General features: G+C 45.8%; 2 protein-coding genes across 7 annotated transcripts in view; one reads left to right on the forward strand and one right to left on the reverse strand.

Moving 5' to 3' along the window:
* Positions 1-14332, reverse strand: part of LOC125740089 (polymeric immunoglobulin receptor-like) — a 179026-nt gene that overhangs the window by 145418 nt on the left and 19276 nt on the right. The window lies entirely within an intron of this gene.
* The window catches only part of LOC125740088 (CMRF35-like molecule 1), a 152238-nt gene that overhangs the window by 5584 nt on the left and 132322 nt on the right, over positions 1-14332 (forward strand). For 2 of the 4 annotated variants that reach the window (XM_049010825.1, XM_049010824.1), the window contains exon 1: positions 2310-2447. The exons of 1 other annotated variant lie outside the window; for it this stretch is intronic. In XM_049010825.1, the coding sequence (XP_048866782.1) occupies positions 2333-2447 (115 nt within the window). In that variant the 5' untranslated portion in view covers positions 2310-2332. Of the gene's footprint in view, positions 1-2309; positions 2448-6091; positions 6153-14332 lie in introns of those variants that run through there. One more of the 4 variants, XM_049010823.1, reaches the window with a different exon arrangement.

Here is a 14332-nt window from a genome sequence, read left to right on the forward strand (position 1 = left end):
CTGGATGCCTACTGCTCTAATGCAGACATACAGTACATAACTGCATGCCTACTGCTCTCATGCAGACATACAGTACATAATGCATTCCTACTGCTCCCTACTGCTCTCATGCAGACATACAGTACATACTGCATGCCTACTGCTCCCTACTGCTCTCATGCAGACATGCAGTACATACTGCATGCCTACTGCTCTAATGTACACATACAGTACATACTGCATGCCTACTGCTCTCATGCAGACATACAGTACATAATGCATTCCTACTGCTCCCTATTGCTCTCATGCAAACATACAGTACATACTGCATGTCTACTGCGCTCATGCAGACATACAGTACATACTGCATGCCTACTGCTCCCTATTGCTCTCATGCAGACATACAGTACATACTGCATTCCTACTTCTCTCATGCAGACATACAGTACATACTGCATGCCTACTGCTCCCTATTGTTCTCATGCAGACATACAGTACATACTGCATGTCTACTGCGCTCATGCAGACATACAGTACATACTGCATTCCTACTGCTCTCATGCAGACATATAGTACATACTGCATGCCTACTGCATGCCTACTGCTCTCGTGCAGACATGCAGTACATACTGTGTTAATGGCCGAGTAGTGGGTTTGTGGTAGTATTGTGGGGCTGAGCGGACTGAAGCATCTCGAGAGCAGAGAGAGACAAGGAGACTTTCTTGCTGGGGGGAAGAAGTCCTTATTTGCAGTCCTTAAATGGATTACAACATTCACCCAATGAGCACCAAACCAATTACATAGAGTAGAAGCACAAGGTTGTCAGACGCCGAACCCTAAGGTGCACACACGGTGGGAGATTTACGTAAGCTAGTTACACACGAGGATCAAGGTTTTATATGATAAGTAATATGTTAAGAAATGTCCTTTTGTTTAGTTTTAAATGAATGTGAAATTCATGGAAAAGCATAAATATGAACAAGTCTAAACCAGCAAAGGCAAATCTAATTATGACAAAAACATGCTGAGGTGACATTGAATTGCAAACGCTGTGTGAGTGTGCCCTGCAATGGGTTGGCGCCCTGTCCTGGTTATCTCCTACCTTGCATCTGCAACTTCTGGGATTGGCTATAGACCCCCGAAACCCTGCATAGGATGGGTGTGGATGATGGATGGATGGATGGATGGATGGATGGACAGTAAGTAGAAAATATAATATTCAATAGAAACAAGCAAAATTTTATATTATACAAAATGAAATACCTACAGTGAGCTGGTACTGATTCTGCATTAATATTTGTTTAAATGGTGTAAGAGGGAGTGAGAGTTAATCAGCTGGGTAATTTTCATGCTGTCCCTGCAGGTGTCTCCACACAGAACACGGTGTCTGTACAGAGAGGAGGATCTGTCACCATCCCATGTTTCTATGATGACAGATATAAAACACATGTGAAATACTGGTGCAGAGGGTATAATGTGAGGTCATGTACTCCGATAGTACACACTAACTCTCCACAGGAGGGTAAAGTGTCAATCAGAGATGATCCTGATCAGCAAGTCTTCACTGTGACCATTAACAATCTGACAACTAAGGACACTGATAAGTACTGGTGTGGTGTGAAGATCAGTGGAGGTTCAGATTCTGGAGCATCACTTGAACTGTCAGTCATTGAGGGTAAGATATCTGTACTGCAGCCTGCAGCCAATGAGATGCACAGTATGTAACATGCATGTCATTCAGTCATAAAAAAAGAACACAAACAGAGAAAGAATGAAAATACTTTGGAAACATTTTATTTTATTTTAAAACTTTATAGACTGGATTCCAATTTTACTTTTGTTCACTAGCATAATTCAAAACTTAAAAAAAGTAACAGCATCAATTAAAATTTGTTGTCTTTCACTCCGCAGCAGCTAATTAACCTCTAGCTGGTAGAGACTGGGGGCAGCGTGGGGGCCTCACACCTCCAGGCTTATGGTTTCGATATCTGGCCCCCAGCTCTCTGTCCTCTTGTTTAGTTTTAGATGTTTATAAAAAGTATGGTAACATTAATATAAACATGTAACTGGCTCATGGTTTATGCAAAGTATATTTTATTCTGAACTGTGTAAATATCACAGTGTTTCTTCCTATTCCGTGTGTTTAGGTTCCCCAAGGCTGTCAGTGGACAAACAGGAGGTGACGGGTGTGGAAGGAGACAGTGTCACTGTTCAGTGTCGCTATACATACGATTATGGTGAGAGGCTGTGGTGTAAGATTGGGGGCTTCTGTGTATCAGAGAGAAATGGGAGTTTGGATGGGAGGCCTGTCCTGATCAGGGATAACAGAGTAAATGGAGTCTTCAGTGTGACAATGAGGGGACTGGAGAGGAAGGACACAGGCTGGTACTGGTGTGATGACATGTACCACCAGATCCCAGTTCATATTACTGTCAGTCAGAGAACTACAACCACAACCAGCACTGAACGTAAGTAACTAATTAAAATCTGTCTGTGAATCATTTATGCTTCAGTATAAACAGATTCATGCTAAATGACCCCAAAAGATTCACCCACGGGGTCTCTGCTTTTTGTGGGAAAATCTGTGGGGGGCAGGAGGGTTAACAGGGTATTACCAACAAGCACCAGGGTGAATAAAGTAACGTAAAAGTATCTTTATCATCTCCTGCAGTATGAAATTATCACCTTGTTGGTCATAGTGCAGTAATGTGATGAATAGAATATTAATATGAAAGACATTTAAAGACTGACAATCTGACAGCTGAAACATAAAGAGGCCTGAAGTCAGAAGTAAATTTCCTGTAGGGGGTTACGCTGCCCCCAGTTCCTCCTGAAGCCCACAGTCACTTCCTCGGTCCTGTCGATGTTTAGCAGCAGACTGTGGGCCTTGCACCACTCCAGCAGCTCTCCCCCCCCCCCCCCCCCATGAGGCCCGTCATGATGCTGTCGTCTGCATACTTTATAATGTGGTTAGAGGTGGTCTTGGCGGAGCAGGCGGATGTCAGCAGTGTGAATAGTAGGGGGCGGAGGCAGTGACCTGGGGGAGTTCCTGTGCTCAGACTGACGGGAGCAGAAGTGACGTTTCCTGCCCTGACAGACTGTGGTCTCTCTCAGAAAGTACAGGGTCTGGTTGCAAAGTTACATTTTCAGCCCAAGATGGAGCAGAGTTTGGGTTAATAGTTGTGGAATTACCATGGTGATGGTCACCTTACATAGCAGTCCTTATTCTCCAGGCGTATCAGTGTGGTATGAAGGGCTGGGGTTATGGCGCCCTCTGCAGGCCAGTTGGACGGTATGCAAACTGGTGTGGATGAAGGGAGACAGGGAGGTTTGCTTTGATGTGTCACATGACCAGCCGCTCAAAGCACTTCATTATGATGGAGTGAGAGCTATGGGTGGATAATCATTAAGCACTGGAGCAGCTGTCTTCCTAGGCACCGTATGACTGTGGCAGTTTATCGACAGTTGGGGATACATGCTTGTCTGAGTGAGGTGTTAAAGACGTCTGTCATGCCATCTGTTAGCTCATGGGCACAGTCCCTAAGAACCCGACCTGGGATATTGTCAGGACCAGCAGTCTTATGTGGGTTCACTTTACACAGTGTGTTCCTCACTTCCACTGTGGATGGGTGGGGCGTCTGTTCATTGGTGGGAGGGGGGCTCTTCTCAGCATTGTTGTGTGTCACATCAAACCAGGCAAAGGGGTAGTTAAGCCTGTCCGGGAGGGAGGTGTCACAATCCATGGTATGTGAGGGGGTGCTGCACTCTGTGAAGGCTGGTAGAAGATTAAGATTAAGATTTTTTTTTTTTTTAATCCCCGAGGGAAATTGCCACATACATCGTGTGTCCCTGGTGTTTGGAAAAGCCCATGGATTTTTTTTTTTGTGCATTAGCCCTTCTTGCAGCTCTGATACCCCATGACAGAGCAGCTCTAGCTGCCCTTAGGGTCACAGGGTTACCTGCACTGAAGGCCACGTCCCCTGCTTTTCGCCTGCTGTGGATGTCCGCTGTGGCCCGGGGCTTCTGATTGGCTTTGCTAAAGGCGTTCCAGTCGATGTGACTAAGACAGTCCTGAAGTACAGAAGTGGCTCCTTCTGGCCAAGCTCTGACCTGCTTGATAGTGACTTTGGACTGTTTCAGTAATGGTGTGCAGACTGGTAGGAGCATGGAGGCTCTGTGATCTGAGGGGCCGAGGTGGGGGCTGGACTTTGCCTTGTAAGCCCCGTCAATGGTTGTGCAGCCCACCTCCAGAATGATGTCCCGTCAGCTGAAGTTACAACAGAGCTAAAAGGAATGAAATATCTTGATTAATCATAAGTAAATTCTTTGAACTCTTGAACAACTGCTGTTGAATATGGTTATTCATTGGTAATATAGTTTATTTGCAGGTGGTATGGTGGCCCAGTAGGTGGCGCTGTTGCTGTACACCTTCATGCTTAGGGGTTTGAATCTGGCATCTGCTCTGTGTGTCTGGAGTCTGCATGTTCTCCATGTGCTGTGTGGGTTTCCTCCCACAGACCAAAGACATGCAGTCAGGCTAATTGGTGTCTCTAATAGAGAGTGTGTGTCTATGTGCCCTGTGACTGACTGGTGTCCTGTGTGGGATGTACTCCATCCCTGTGCCCTGTGACTGACTGCCATCCCGTCCAGGATGTCCTCCATCCCTGTGCCCTGTCCTGCCTGGGATAGGCTCCAGGCCCCATGTCCCTGACCAGGAGGAGGGGTTAGAAGATAGATGGGTGGATGGCTGTAGTTTTATGTGTGTTGCCACAGATCTGACTAACTTCCCAATCAAATACCCAGTCAGATGTCTTACAATATACATCAGTTTTGACATGGTGGGAATCGAAAGACAGCAATATTCGTGTTACTGCCATTTATCAGGGATATATTGAAATTATAAAATATTGGTTTATAGTGTCATGCAAAACTTTTTCAAGCATTTTTCTGCTTTGTGGGGATGAATTGGCACTAAAACTGTCAGCCTGACTGATATGTCTGCAGCTGCTTTGTAACCCCTGCAAAGGGCAGTGTTACAGCTGTACTCAGTAATAACTGATCCTGTTCAGCCATAAATACATCTTGGTATATAAATTAAATAATTAATCTCACCTGTTCACTCTCAGTGCCTTGGGATATGGACACTTTGGTCGTAACCTTAATTTATTATTCTGTAACCAGCCAGCTACTCTATTGAATATTTACTTATTATTGTTTTTAGAATCACGGATAACACTTTGCTTGATGGTGCAAATGATGTTAACTGATGGTATCAATTAACCATAAACTAAGTCTTAGTTACATACTGATCTCATGTAACTTCATCATTAATGAATCATGACAAGTTTTATTTCCATTACTATATTTGTTACTATATCTGTTAATTCTGTAAACCTTTGTGAACAACTGAAGGAACAAGTAATGAATAACATAAGTGAGATACTGATCTCATGTCTGTTCATCATTAATGAATCGTGACTCATCTTTTATCACAAATTGTGATATTTATTCTTGATTTGTTCATGATTTGTGTTTCAGTAGTAAATGACATTTCTATATACAGTGCATGTATTTTTATTTATATGTTGTGATAGATATTAATGTTTAATTGTCATTGATTTTATACGTTAGGATTGCACAGCAGTTTGGTGAGCGCTTTGTAAATAAATTTGACTTTAACTTTGAATCCCAGGGGGAAATTTCACATATGTTGTGTGTCCCTGGTGGTGTGGAAAAGGCCATAGATATTTTTGTCCGTAAGTCCTCCTTGCGGCTCTGATGATCCGTGACAGAGCGGCTCTAGCTGTCCTTAGGCCCACAGGGTCGCCAGACCTGAAGGCCACGCCCCCTGCTTTTCGCCTGCTGTGGACGTCCGCTGTGACCCAGGGCTTAATGAATTATTTAATCGTTATGTATCTTTCATCACAAATAGCCACAATATTTGTTCAAGATTTGCGCTTCAGTACTTACTGAGTTATTACTATATTACTTGTGCCCGTTTTATACATGAGCTTTTCCTTATGAGTCTTTCCTGCCTGACAGAACAGAGCTTTTCCTTTTCCCTCCTAATCAGAAACCACAGTCCTCACTCCAGTTTTTGTTTCTGTCTCAGAGACCATCAAGCTGCCTGCTCCTGGATCGACCCCCACAGGAGCGAATGATAAGTGGCAGAGGTTAGTATTCAGCTCATCATGCTACAGCGCCTGACTGATCATACAGTAATGGGAAATGCATGTTAGTTTTATGAAAATAAGAATATTGTGTCTATTTTATTTTTCTTAATTATTATATCCCTGAGACAGCATCCCATCCAGGGTGAGCCGCTGCCTTGTGCTCTGTGCTGCTGGGGACAGACTGCAGGCCTGTTTGGAAGATGGATGGATGGATGGATGGATGGATGGATGGATTGATTTCACGAAACGGTATAACATGTAACAGTATAACATCTCCTGGAGCCGACACCTTATCGTGGTGGAGGGGTTTGCGTGTTACCGTGATCTCAGGAGCTATGTTGTCTGGGGCTTTATGCCCCTGGTAGGGTCACCCAAGGCAAACAGGTCCTGCGTGAGGAACCAGACGAAGTGCGGCTCAAAAGACAGCTATGAAGAAGAAAATTTTGGACCCACAATTTCCCTTGCCCGGACCCGGGTCACCGGGGTCCCCCCCTGGAGCCAGGCCTGGGGGTGGGGGGACGGGTCCTAACTGTTGTTTGCGCTTATGCGCCAAGCGGCAGTTCAGAATACCCACCCTTTTTGGAGTCCTTGGAAGGGGTGTTGGAGAGCGCTCCTCCTGGGGACCCTCTTGTTCTGCTGGGGGACTTCAGTGCTCACGTGGGCAATGACAGTGAGACCTGGAGGGGCGTGATTGGGAGGAACGGCCCCCCCGATCTGAACCCGAGCAGTGTTTTGTTATTGGACTTCTGTGCTCGTCACGGATTGTCCATAATGAACACCATGTTCAAGCATAAGGGTGTCCATATGTGCACTTGGCACCAGGACACCCTAGGCCGCAGTTCGATGATCGACTTTGTAGTTGTGTCGTCGGACTTGTGGCCGTATGTCTTGGACACTCGGGTGAGGAGAGGGGCGGAGCTGTCAACCGATCACTACCTGGTGGTGGGTTGGCTCCGCTGGTGGGGGAAGAAGCCGGCCAGGCCTGGCAGGCCCAAGCGTATAGTGAGGGTCTGCTGGGAACGTCTGGAGGAATCCCCTGTCAGGGAAAGTTTCAACTCCTACCTCCGGCAGAACTTCTCCCATATCCCGGGGGAGGCGGGAGACATTGAGTCCGAATGGGCCATGTTCCGTGCCTCCATTGTGCAGGCGGCTGACCGGAGCTGCGGCCGTAAGGTGGTCGGTGCCTGTCGCAGCGACAATCCCCGAACCCGCTGGTGGACACCAGTGGTAAGGGATGCCGTCAAGCTGAAGAAGGAGTCCTATCGAGCCTTTTTGGCCTGTGGGACTCCAGACGCAGCTGACGGCTACCGGCAGGCCAAGCGGGATGCGGCTTTGGCGGTCGCTGAGGCAAAAACTCGGGTGTGGGAGGAGTTTGGTGAGGCCATGGAGAACGACTTCCGGACGGCTTCGAGGAGATTCTGGTCCACCATCCGGCGGCTCAGGGCGGGAAAGCGGTACAGCATCAACACTATTTATGGTGGGGATGGTGCACTGCTGACCTCAGCTCGGGACGTTTTGGGTCGGTGGAGGGAATACTTCGAAGACCTCCTCAATCCCACCGACACATCTTCCGATATGGAAGCAGAGTGTGGGGACTTGGGGGTGGACTCGCCTATCTCGGGGGTGGAGGTCGCTGAGGTGGTCAAAAAGCTCCTCGGTGGCCGGGCCCCAGGGGTGGATGAGATTCGCCCGGAGTTCCTCAAGGCTGTGGATGCTGCGGGGCTGTCCTGGTTGACACGCATCTGCAGCATCTCGTGGACATCGGGGGCAGTACCTCTGGACTGGCAGACCAGGGTGGTGGTCCCCCTCTTTAAGAAGGGGGACCGGAGGGTGTGCTCCAACTACAGGGGGATCACACTCCTCAGCCTCCCTGACAAGGTCTATTCGGGGGTCCTGGAGAGGAGGGTCCGCCGGATTGTCGAACCTCGGATTCAGGAGGAGCAGTGTGGTTTTCGCCCTGGCCGTGGAACAGTGGACCAGCTCTATACTCTCAGCAGGGTTCTGGAGGGTTCATGGGAGTTTGCCCGACCAGTCTACATGTGTTTTGTGGACTTGGAGAAGGCATTCGAACGTGTCCCTCGGGGAGTCCTGTGGGGAGTGCTCCGGGAGTATGGGGTACCGGGCTTCCTTTTAAGGGCGGTTTGGTCCCTGTATGACCGGTGACAGAGTTTGGTCCGCATAGGCGGCAATAAGTCGGACTCATTTCCGGTGAGGGTTAGACTCCGTCAGGGCTGCCCTTTGTCACCGATTCTGTTCATAGTTTTTATGGACAGAATTTCTAGGTGCAGCCAAGGCGTTGAGGGTGTCCAGTTTGGTGACCTCAGGATTAGGTCTCTGCTTTTTGCGGATGATGAGGTTCTGTTGGCCTCATCGGACCGTGACCTTCGGCTCTCACTGGAGCAGTTCGCAACTGAGTGTGAAGCGGCTGGGATGAGAATCAGCACCTCCAAATCCGAGACTATGGTTCTCAGCCGGAAAAGGGTAGAATGCTCTCTCCAGGTTGGGGATGGGGTCCTCCCCCAAGTGGAGGAGTTTAAGTATCTCGGCATCTTGTTCACGAGTGGGGGAACGATGGAGCGGGAGATCGACAGGCGGATCGGTGCGGCGTCAGCAGTCATGCAGGCGCTGCATCGGTCTGTCATGGTGAAGAGAGAGCTGAGCCAAAAGGCGAAGCTCTCGATTTACCAGTCGATCTACGTTCCTACCCTCACCTATGGTCATGAGCTATGGGTATTGACCGAAAGAACGAGATCGCGGGTACAAGCGGCCGAAATGAGTTTCGGTGGCTGGGCTCTCCCTTAGAGATAGGGTGAGGAGCTCGGTCATTCGGGAGGGACTCAGAGTAGAGCCGCTGCTCCTCCGCATCGAGAGGAGCCAGATGAGGTGGCTCGGGCATCTGATCAGGATGCCTCCGGGACGCCTCCCTGGGGAGGTATTCCGGGCATGTCCCACTGGGAGGTGACCCCGGGGAAGACCCAGGACACGCTGGAGAGACTATGTCTCTTGGCTGGCCTGGGAACGCCTCGGGATCCCCCCAGAGGAGCTGCATGAAGTGGCCAGGGAGAGGGAAGTCTGGGTCTCCCTGCTGAGACTGCTGCCCCCGCAACCTGACCCCGGATTAAGCGGGAGATGATGGATGGATGGATGGATGGATGGATGGATGGATGATGGATGGATGGATGGATGGATGTATATAACATGTAATCTAATAGACAGGGATGCATGTGCACTGGTGCACAAGTACTCACATGCATGGTGATTTATTTTGTAAATAAATGGGCATCTGCGTCTCTTTGTTAAGATAAGTGCTGCACGTATTGCTTTATACGGTGAATCTGTACTTGCACACCAGTTTATGTGAATGTCTATGTGAATAATCTTAATAAAACTGGCAGTTAAATTCTCCAGCTATTCTCATGCTCTTTGTTACTGTCTCCTGTTCTTCACATGCCGCCTGTGTAATAGTACAGATGTAACTGTACCGTGTTGCTGTGAATCATGTAAGACTTTACTGTTCACATCCACCCTTTTATTCAGCTCTTTGGTCCAGCTGGCTCTGTATGTAGTACTGAGCTGATCGGTGCTGCTGTTGGTCATCAAGGTGGTTATAATTCTGTCAGAGTAGATTCACTGCATTGTTCTTCAGGTTTAAATGTGATACGTGTGACTGACAGACACACTGATGTATTATATGTCTGACAGGTGGGAGCAGGTTCTGGATGCTGTACTGAAAGCTGGGACTGGTGTGTTTTATCTGATCTGCACCATCATCGCCATTCAGCTGCACTGGAGCTCCTATAGAAAGAGAGGATCCAATCAGAGAGAAGCAGAGGGAGGGGCCAATACAAACCATGGGTCTGAATAAATATACAAGCTTATTAATGCACTAATGTACATGAGTGTAAATAAATTAACAATCTTCAAGGCTGTATCAGCAAGGTTATGCTGTGTTTGTATGAAATGCCTTTTTATATATCAGGAGTGTTTCAGTCTATGCTGTAGCCATTTATTTGTGCATCAATCTCTCTGTGTCAGAGGAAGCTGGGAGGGGGCTGACCATTCTGGAGCAGAAGGAGACAGAAGAGCTGTAAAATAAACGGTTATGCTAACTGCAGTGCAGCCTCTCTCACGCAGTGTAGGATTGTCTGCTGGGAACCTGTACAGCCAATGCTTTTTACCGCTGATAGCCTCTTCTCACACATGCTTTGCTGCCACCTGCTGGTCAGAGTTTAGTATGACATTATTATTGGATTGGGTTGGTTTAATATTGGAAAGCAAAGTTAAGTCTTATTTCATTGCTTATTAATTCTTAAATTGACATTTATTGTATGCTGGTCATTGTTTTGATTTAATAAATGAGAAATTGATGGTTTAGTTTACATCTTGCATTGTTCTGAAGTTTTAATTAAAATTGAAGAATTTATCAACCTTAAAGTAAATGGTTTGTGGTTTGCAGGTCACTCCTCCTTGTCAGATCCCACCAATCAGCGACCCTCTCAGAGTGTGATGTAATCCATTCTCCCGCGCGTCGGAGGGCAGTCCGGAGTGGATGGGCCTATGTATTTTTGTGTCTGTGTGTGGGTGTCTGTGTATATTGTGGGGATGCGTATATGGTGTATGTGCATGGCTGTTAGGTGTGTTTGCGGGGTGTCTGTGTGGATGGTGGGGGCCTGGGTCTGGGGCTTGATGCTACGTCTTGCGTGCGGTTGGTCTCTTGAGTGTGGTTGCAGCCTCCCACCCTTACTATTTAGTACATTCCATGTTGAAAATGCATGCACACAACACACACGCAACACACGAACACAACACAAGCACACTAGCCTGCATTTCACCTACACAATTGAGCACACATCTAAATATACTTGCACGCATCCATCCAAGCTTAGATTTTATATGCTTGTATAATTGTGTTACTTTCTTCACTCTTTAATTTTGTTAGTTCCTGAATTTATTCGTTTCTGGATAAATTCATATTTCATACCATCAGTATGTTTCTCACTTACTCCTTTTTTCTTTTTTTTTCTTTTTCCTTCTTTTTATTCCCAACCTAATCTGTCCCTCCTCTTTGTCCAGCTCAGCCACTGCAATATTTTACATGTGTTAAAAATGAAATAAAATAAAAAGAAATCGATCAACATGAGGAGTCTATACAGAGTTTATAGCGCCCCTCATGGTAAAGCAAACATGTTTGGCACAGCAGTGCATTCAGACCATGATTCTGCCGGCTAAAGCAGCCGGACAGGACAAAGGGAAAAAAGAAGAGTGTGATGTAATACAAAAAAACCTCACAGTGCATTAAAAATACACCATCTACCTATCAGCAGCCCAGATATGGGGAAAGGGGACGTGTCAGAAGTCAAGAGAATGATATCAGATACCTATTGGCCCACATCAAATGGAAATATCCCTGTGTAATCTTTTGGTTTCTGGTTTAACACCCATTAAATGTCAGTAAGTGAAGTTGAAAACCCGGATCAGTAAATTCCACAGTAAATTTCTTTACCTGATTTAATAATAACCCTCTTACTGCATTGGTGATAATGCTCTCTTATGTCTCCCGAAGTGGGAATAGAGAGAATTACAGTGGATAGGGAATTTAAAGGAACTACTTTAACAAACAAATGACTTTGGACAATCATGCTTCTCAAAAGCCCATAAATATTTAGAAAAATCTCTTTACTCCTAAAAACAGGAATGAAGCCTTTGCAGTTTGCCTACCAACCAGAGGTGCGCATAGAGGACACCATAATCTACCTGCTTCATTGTGCCTACACCCTCCTGGATCTGCCTGGGGACGCGGTCAGAGTCATGTTTTTGGACGTATCAAGCACTTTCAGTACCATCCAGCCTGTCCTTCTGGGGAGGAAGATGACAGTGATGCAGGTAGACGCTCCTCTGGTGGCTTGGATTATGGGATACCTATCTGGACGTCCTCAGTACGCTCAGTACGCCCACAGGGCTGTGTGTGGGACACGCTGGTGAGCAAACAGGACCTCCACGGGGAGGGCGGTACTCTCTCCTTTGCTCTATGCACTGCTGAACGCCACCAGAGGTCCTTCCTCCCAGTGGCTGTCGGACTATGCAGCTGATCTCCTTTCTGCTGAACACTGAAATATACCATGTGCAGTTTCTGTTCCCATCATGTGTATCCAATACCACTTCCATATTGTACAATACAGCGAATAATATGCATTGTACAGTCCTAGTTGATCCTTTTTTGCACAACCTATATATAATTCTCCATTTGCACTTCTGAGTGTATAATATACTCTGCACTGTGTGTATTATGGTGTATAATCAAGCACATGCCTGTACAGTTTAAAATGATTTTTAGCTACACTACTGCACATTGGCTACAGTCATTGGCTTATTGTTATTGTGATTTTACTTTGCTCTCCCCTTTTCTCCCTGTAATTGGTTCAAACAGAATCCGACTGTATGAACCATGTGTGCGCCATAGGGTACCAAAATGGGCTTTTGGTAAATTATTGTACAGTTTTGAATGAAGTGCTTCATTTTGCAAAAGATCTGAGATGTTCTGCTACTTGTGTGTGTAGATGTGTGAATTGTGTGTAGGGTTTTGACAAAATGAGCCTTGTTTTTACAGTTTTTTACGATTACTAAGGCACGATTTTAAAAACAAGGCTCATTTTGTCAAAACCCTACACACAATTCACACATCTACACACACAAGTAGCAGAACATCTCAGATCTTTTGCAAAATGAAGCACTTCATTCAAAACTGTACAATATTTTACCAAAAGCCCACATGGTTCATACAGTCGGATTCTGTTTGAACCAATTACACACTGCTGTGCTCAATCTTAAACACTTGTAACATTTCTACCTTGCTAATGATACAGTCTTGGTTTGATTTTTTTCTCTTTTTTGAGATATTGATGAAGAACATGAATATATTGACCAAACACAACACACGAGACAAGTACTGCACCTTGATGAACATATTTATTTCTTTTCATGTACTCAAGTCAGTCAATACTGAACATTTGAACGAAACATTCCTACGTAACAAAACATTTTTCCAGTTTCCATATGGTATTACTAAACATACCATTGTACTGTAAGCTTACAATAATACTGTAACAAATTACATATCCAGTTCAGTACAGAATAAAAATAAAAAATAAAAACCTAAACATCTCTCCGCCTAGCTGGATCTGGCCACAGGGCCTCGTCAACATCACAGGCTATATTTTCATTTGCAAGGCAACATGGAAAGAATCTTTTGGAGTGACGAATCCACCCTTGTATGGATGCTGCTTCAATTTGATCACATGCTTCCTCCATAGCTTGAATGAGGGCCATCTGGACATAGGGCCGGAGATCATAAACCTTCCACCGCCATGCAGAAAAGAACTCTTCGATGGGGGAGTATGGTGGAAGGTAGTGAACTGTAAATAGTGGGTGTAGATGAAACCAGTTTTGGACCTGGGCGGAACGATGGAAAGCCACATTGTCCCAGACGACAATGTATTGCATCTGGTCCCTTTGGTTTGCTGCTGTGATAATATTGTGTAATCGGTCTAAAAATGTAAGAATGAGGTGAGTGTTGTAAGGACCCAAGTTGGCATGGCGGTGGAGGACCCCATTCTGTGTAATGGCAGCACAAAGGGTAATGTTACCCCCACGTTGCCCTGGTACATTGACAATAGCCCTGTGGACAAGGATGTTTCTTCCCCTTCTTCTCACTGTTGTCAGGTTAAATCCAGCTTCATCAATGTATATAAACTCATGCAGGGCTTCTTCCGCATCCATTCGCAAAACTTTCTGAAATACAGCAAAATATCACATTGCGTTATTAATATACTGTAGGTATGCTATACAGTAAAATTACATGTACTGTAAAAAGGTTATGTGTGCAGTACACAATACTACAGTCAGTAAACAAAACATACCGCCACATATTCATGCTGCAGGACTTTCACCCTGTCTGAATTTCTTTCAAATGGCACTTTATACAATTGTTTCATCAGAACTTGATATTTTTTAAGGATACGGCCTATTGTTGACAGAGAGACCTGTAGGACATTATTGAGAATTTGGTGATCATTGACAATATGAGCTTGAATTTCTCGAAGTCTGATTGCATTATTGGCCAAAACGAGGTTTATGATCTCTCTTTCTTGCTCCTGTGTGAATATAGGGCGCCTCCCTCCTTG

This window comes from Brienomyrus brachyistius, chromosome 4, assembly GCF_023856365.1.
Source record: "Brienomyrus brachyistius isolate T26 chromosome 4, BBRACH_0.4, whole genome shotgun sequence".
In the NCBI taxonomy this organism is placed as follows: domain Eukaryota; kingdom Metazoa; phylum Chordata; class Actinopteri; order Osteoglossiformes; family Mormyridae; genus Brienomyrus; species Brienomyrus brachyistius.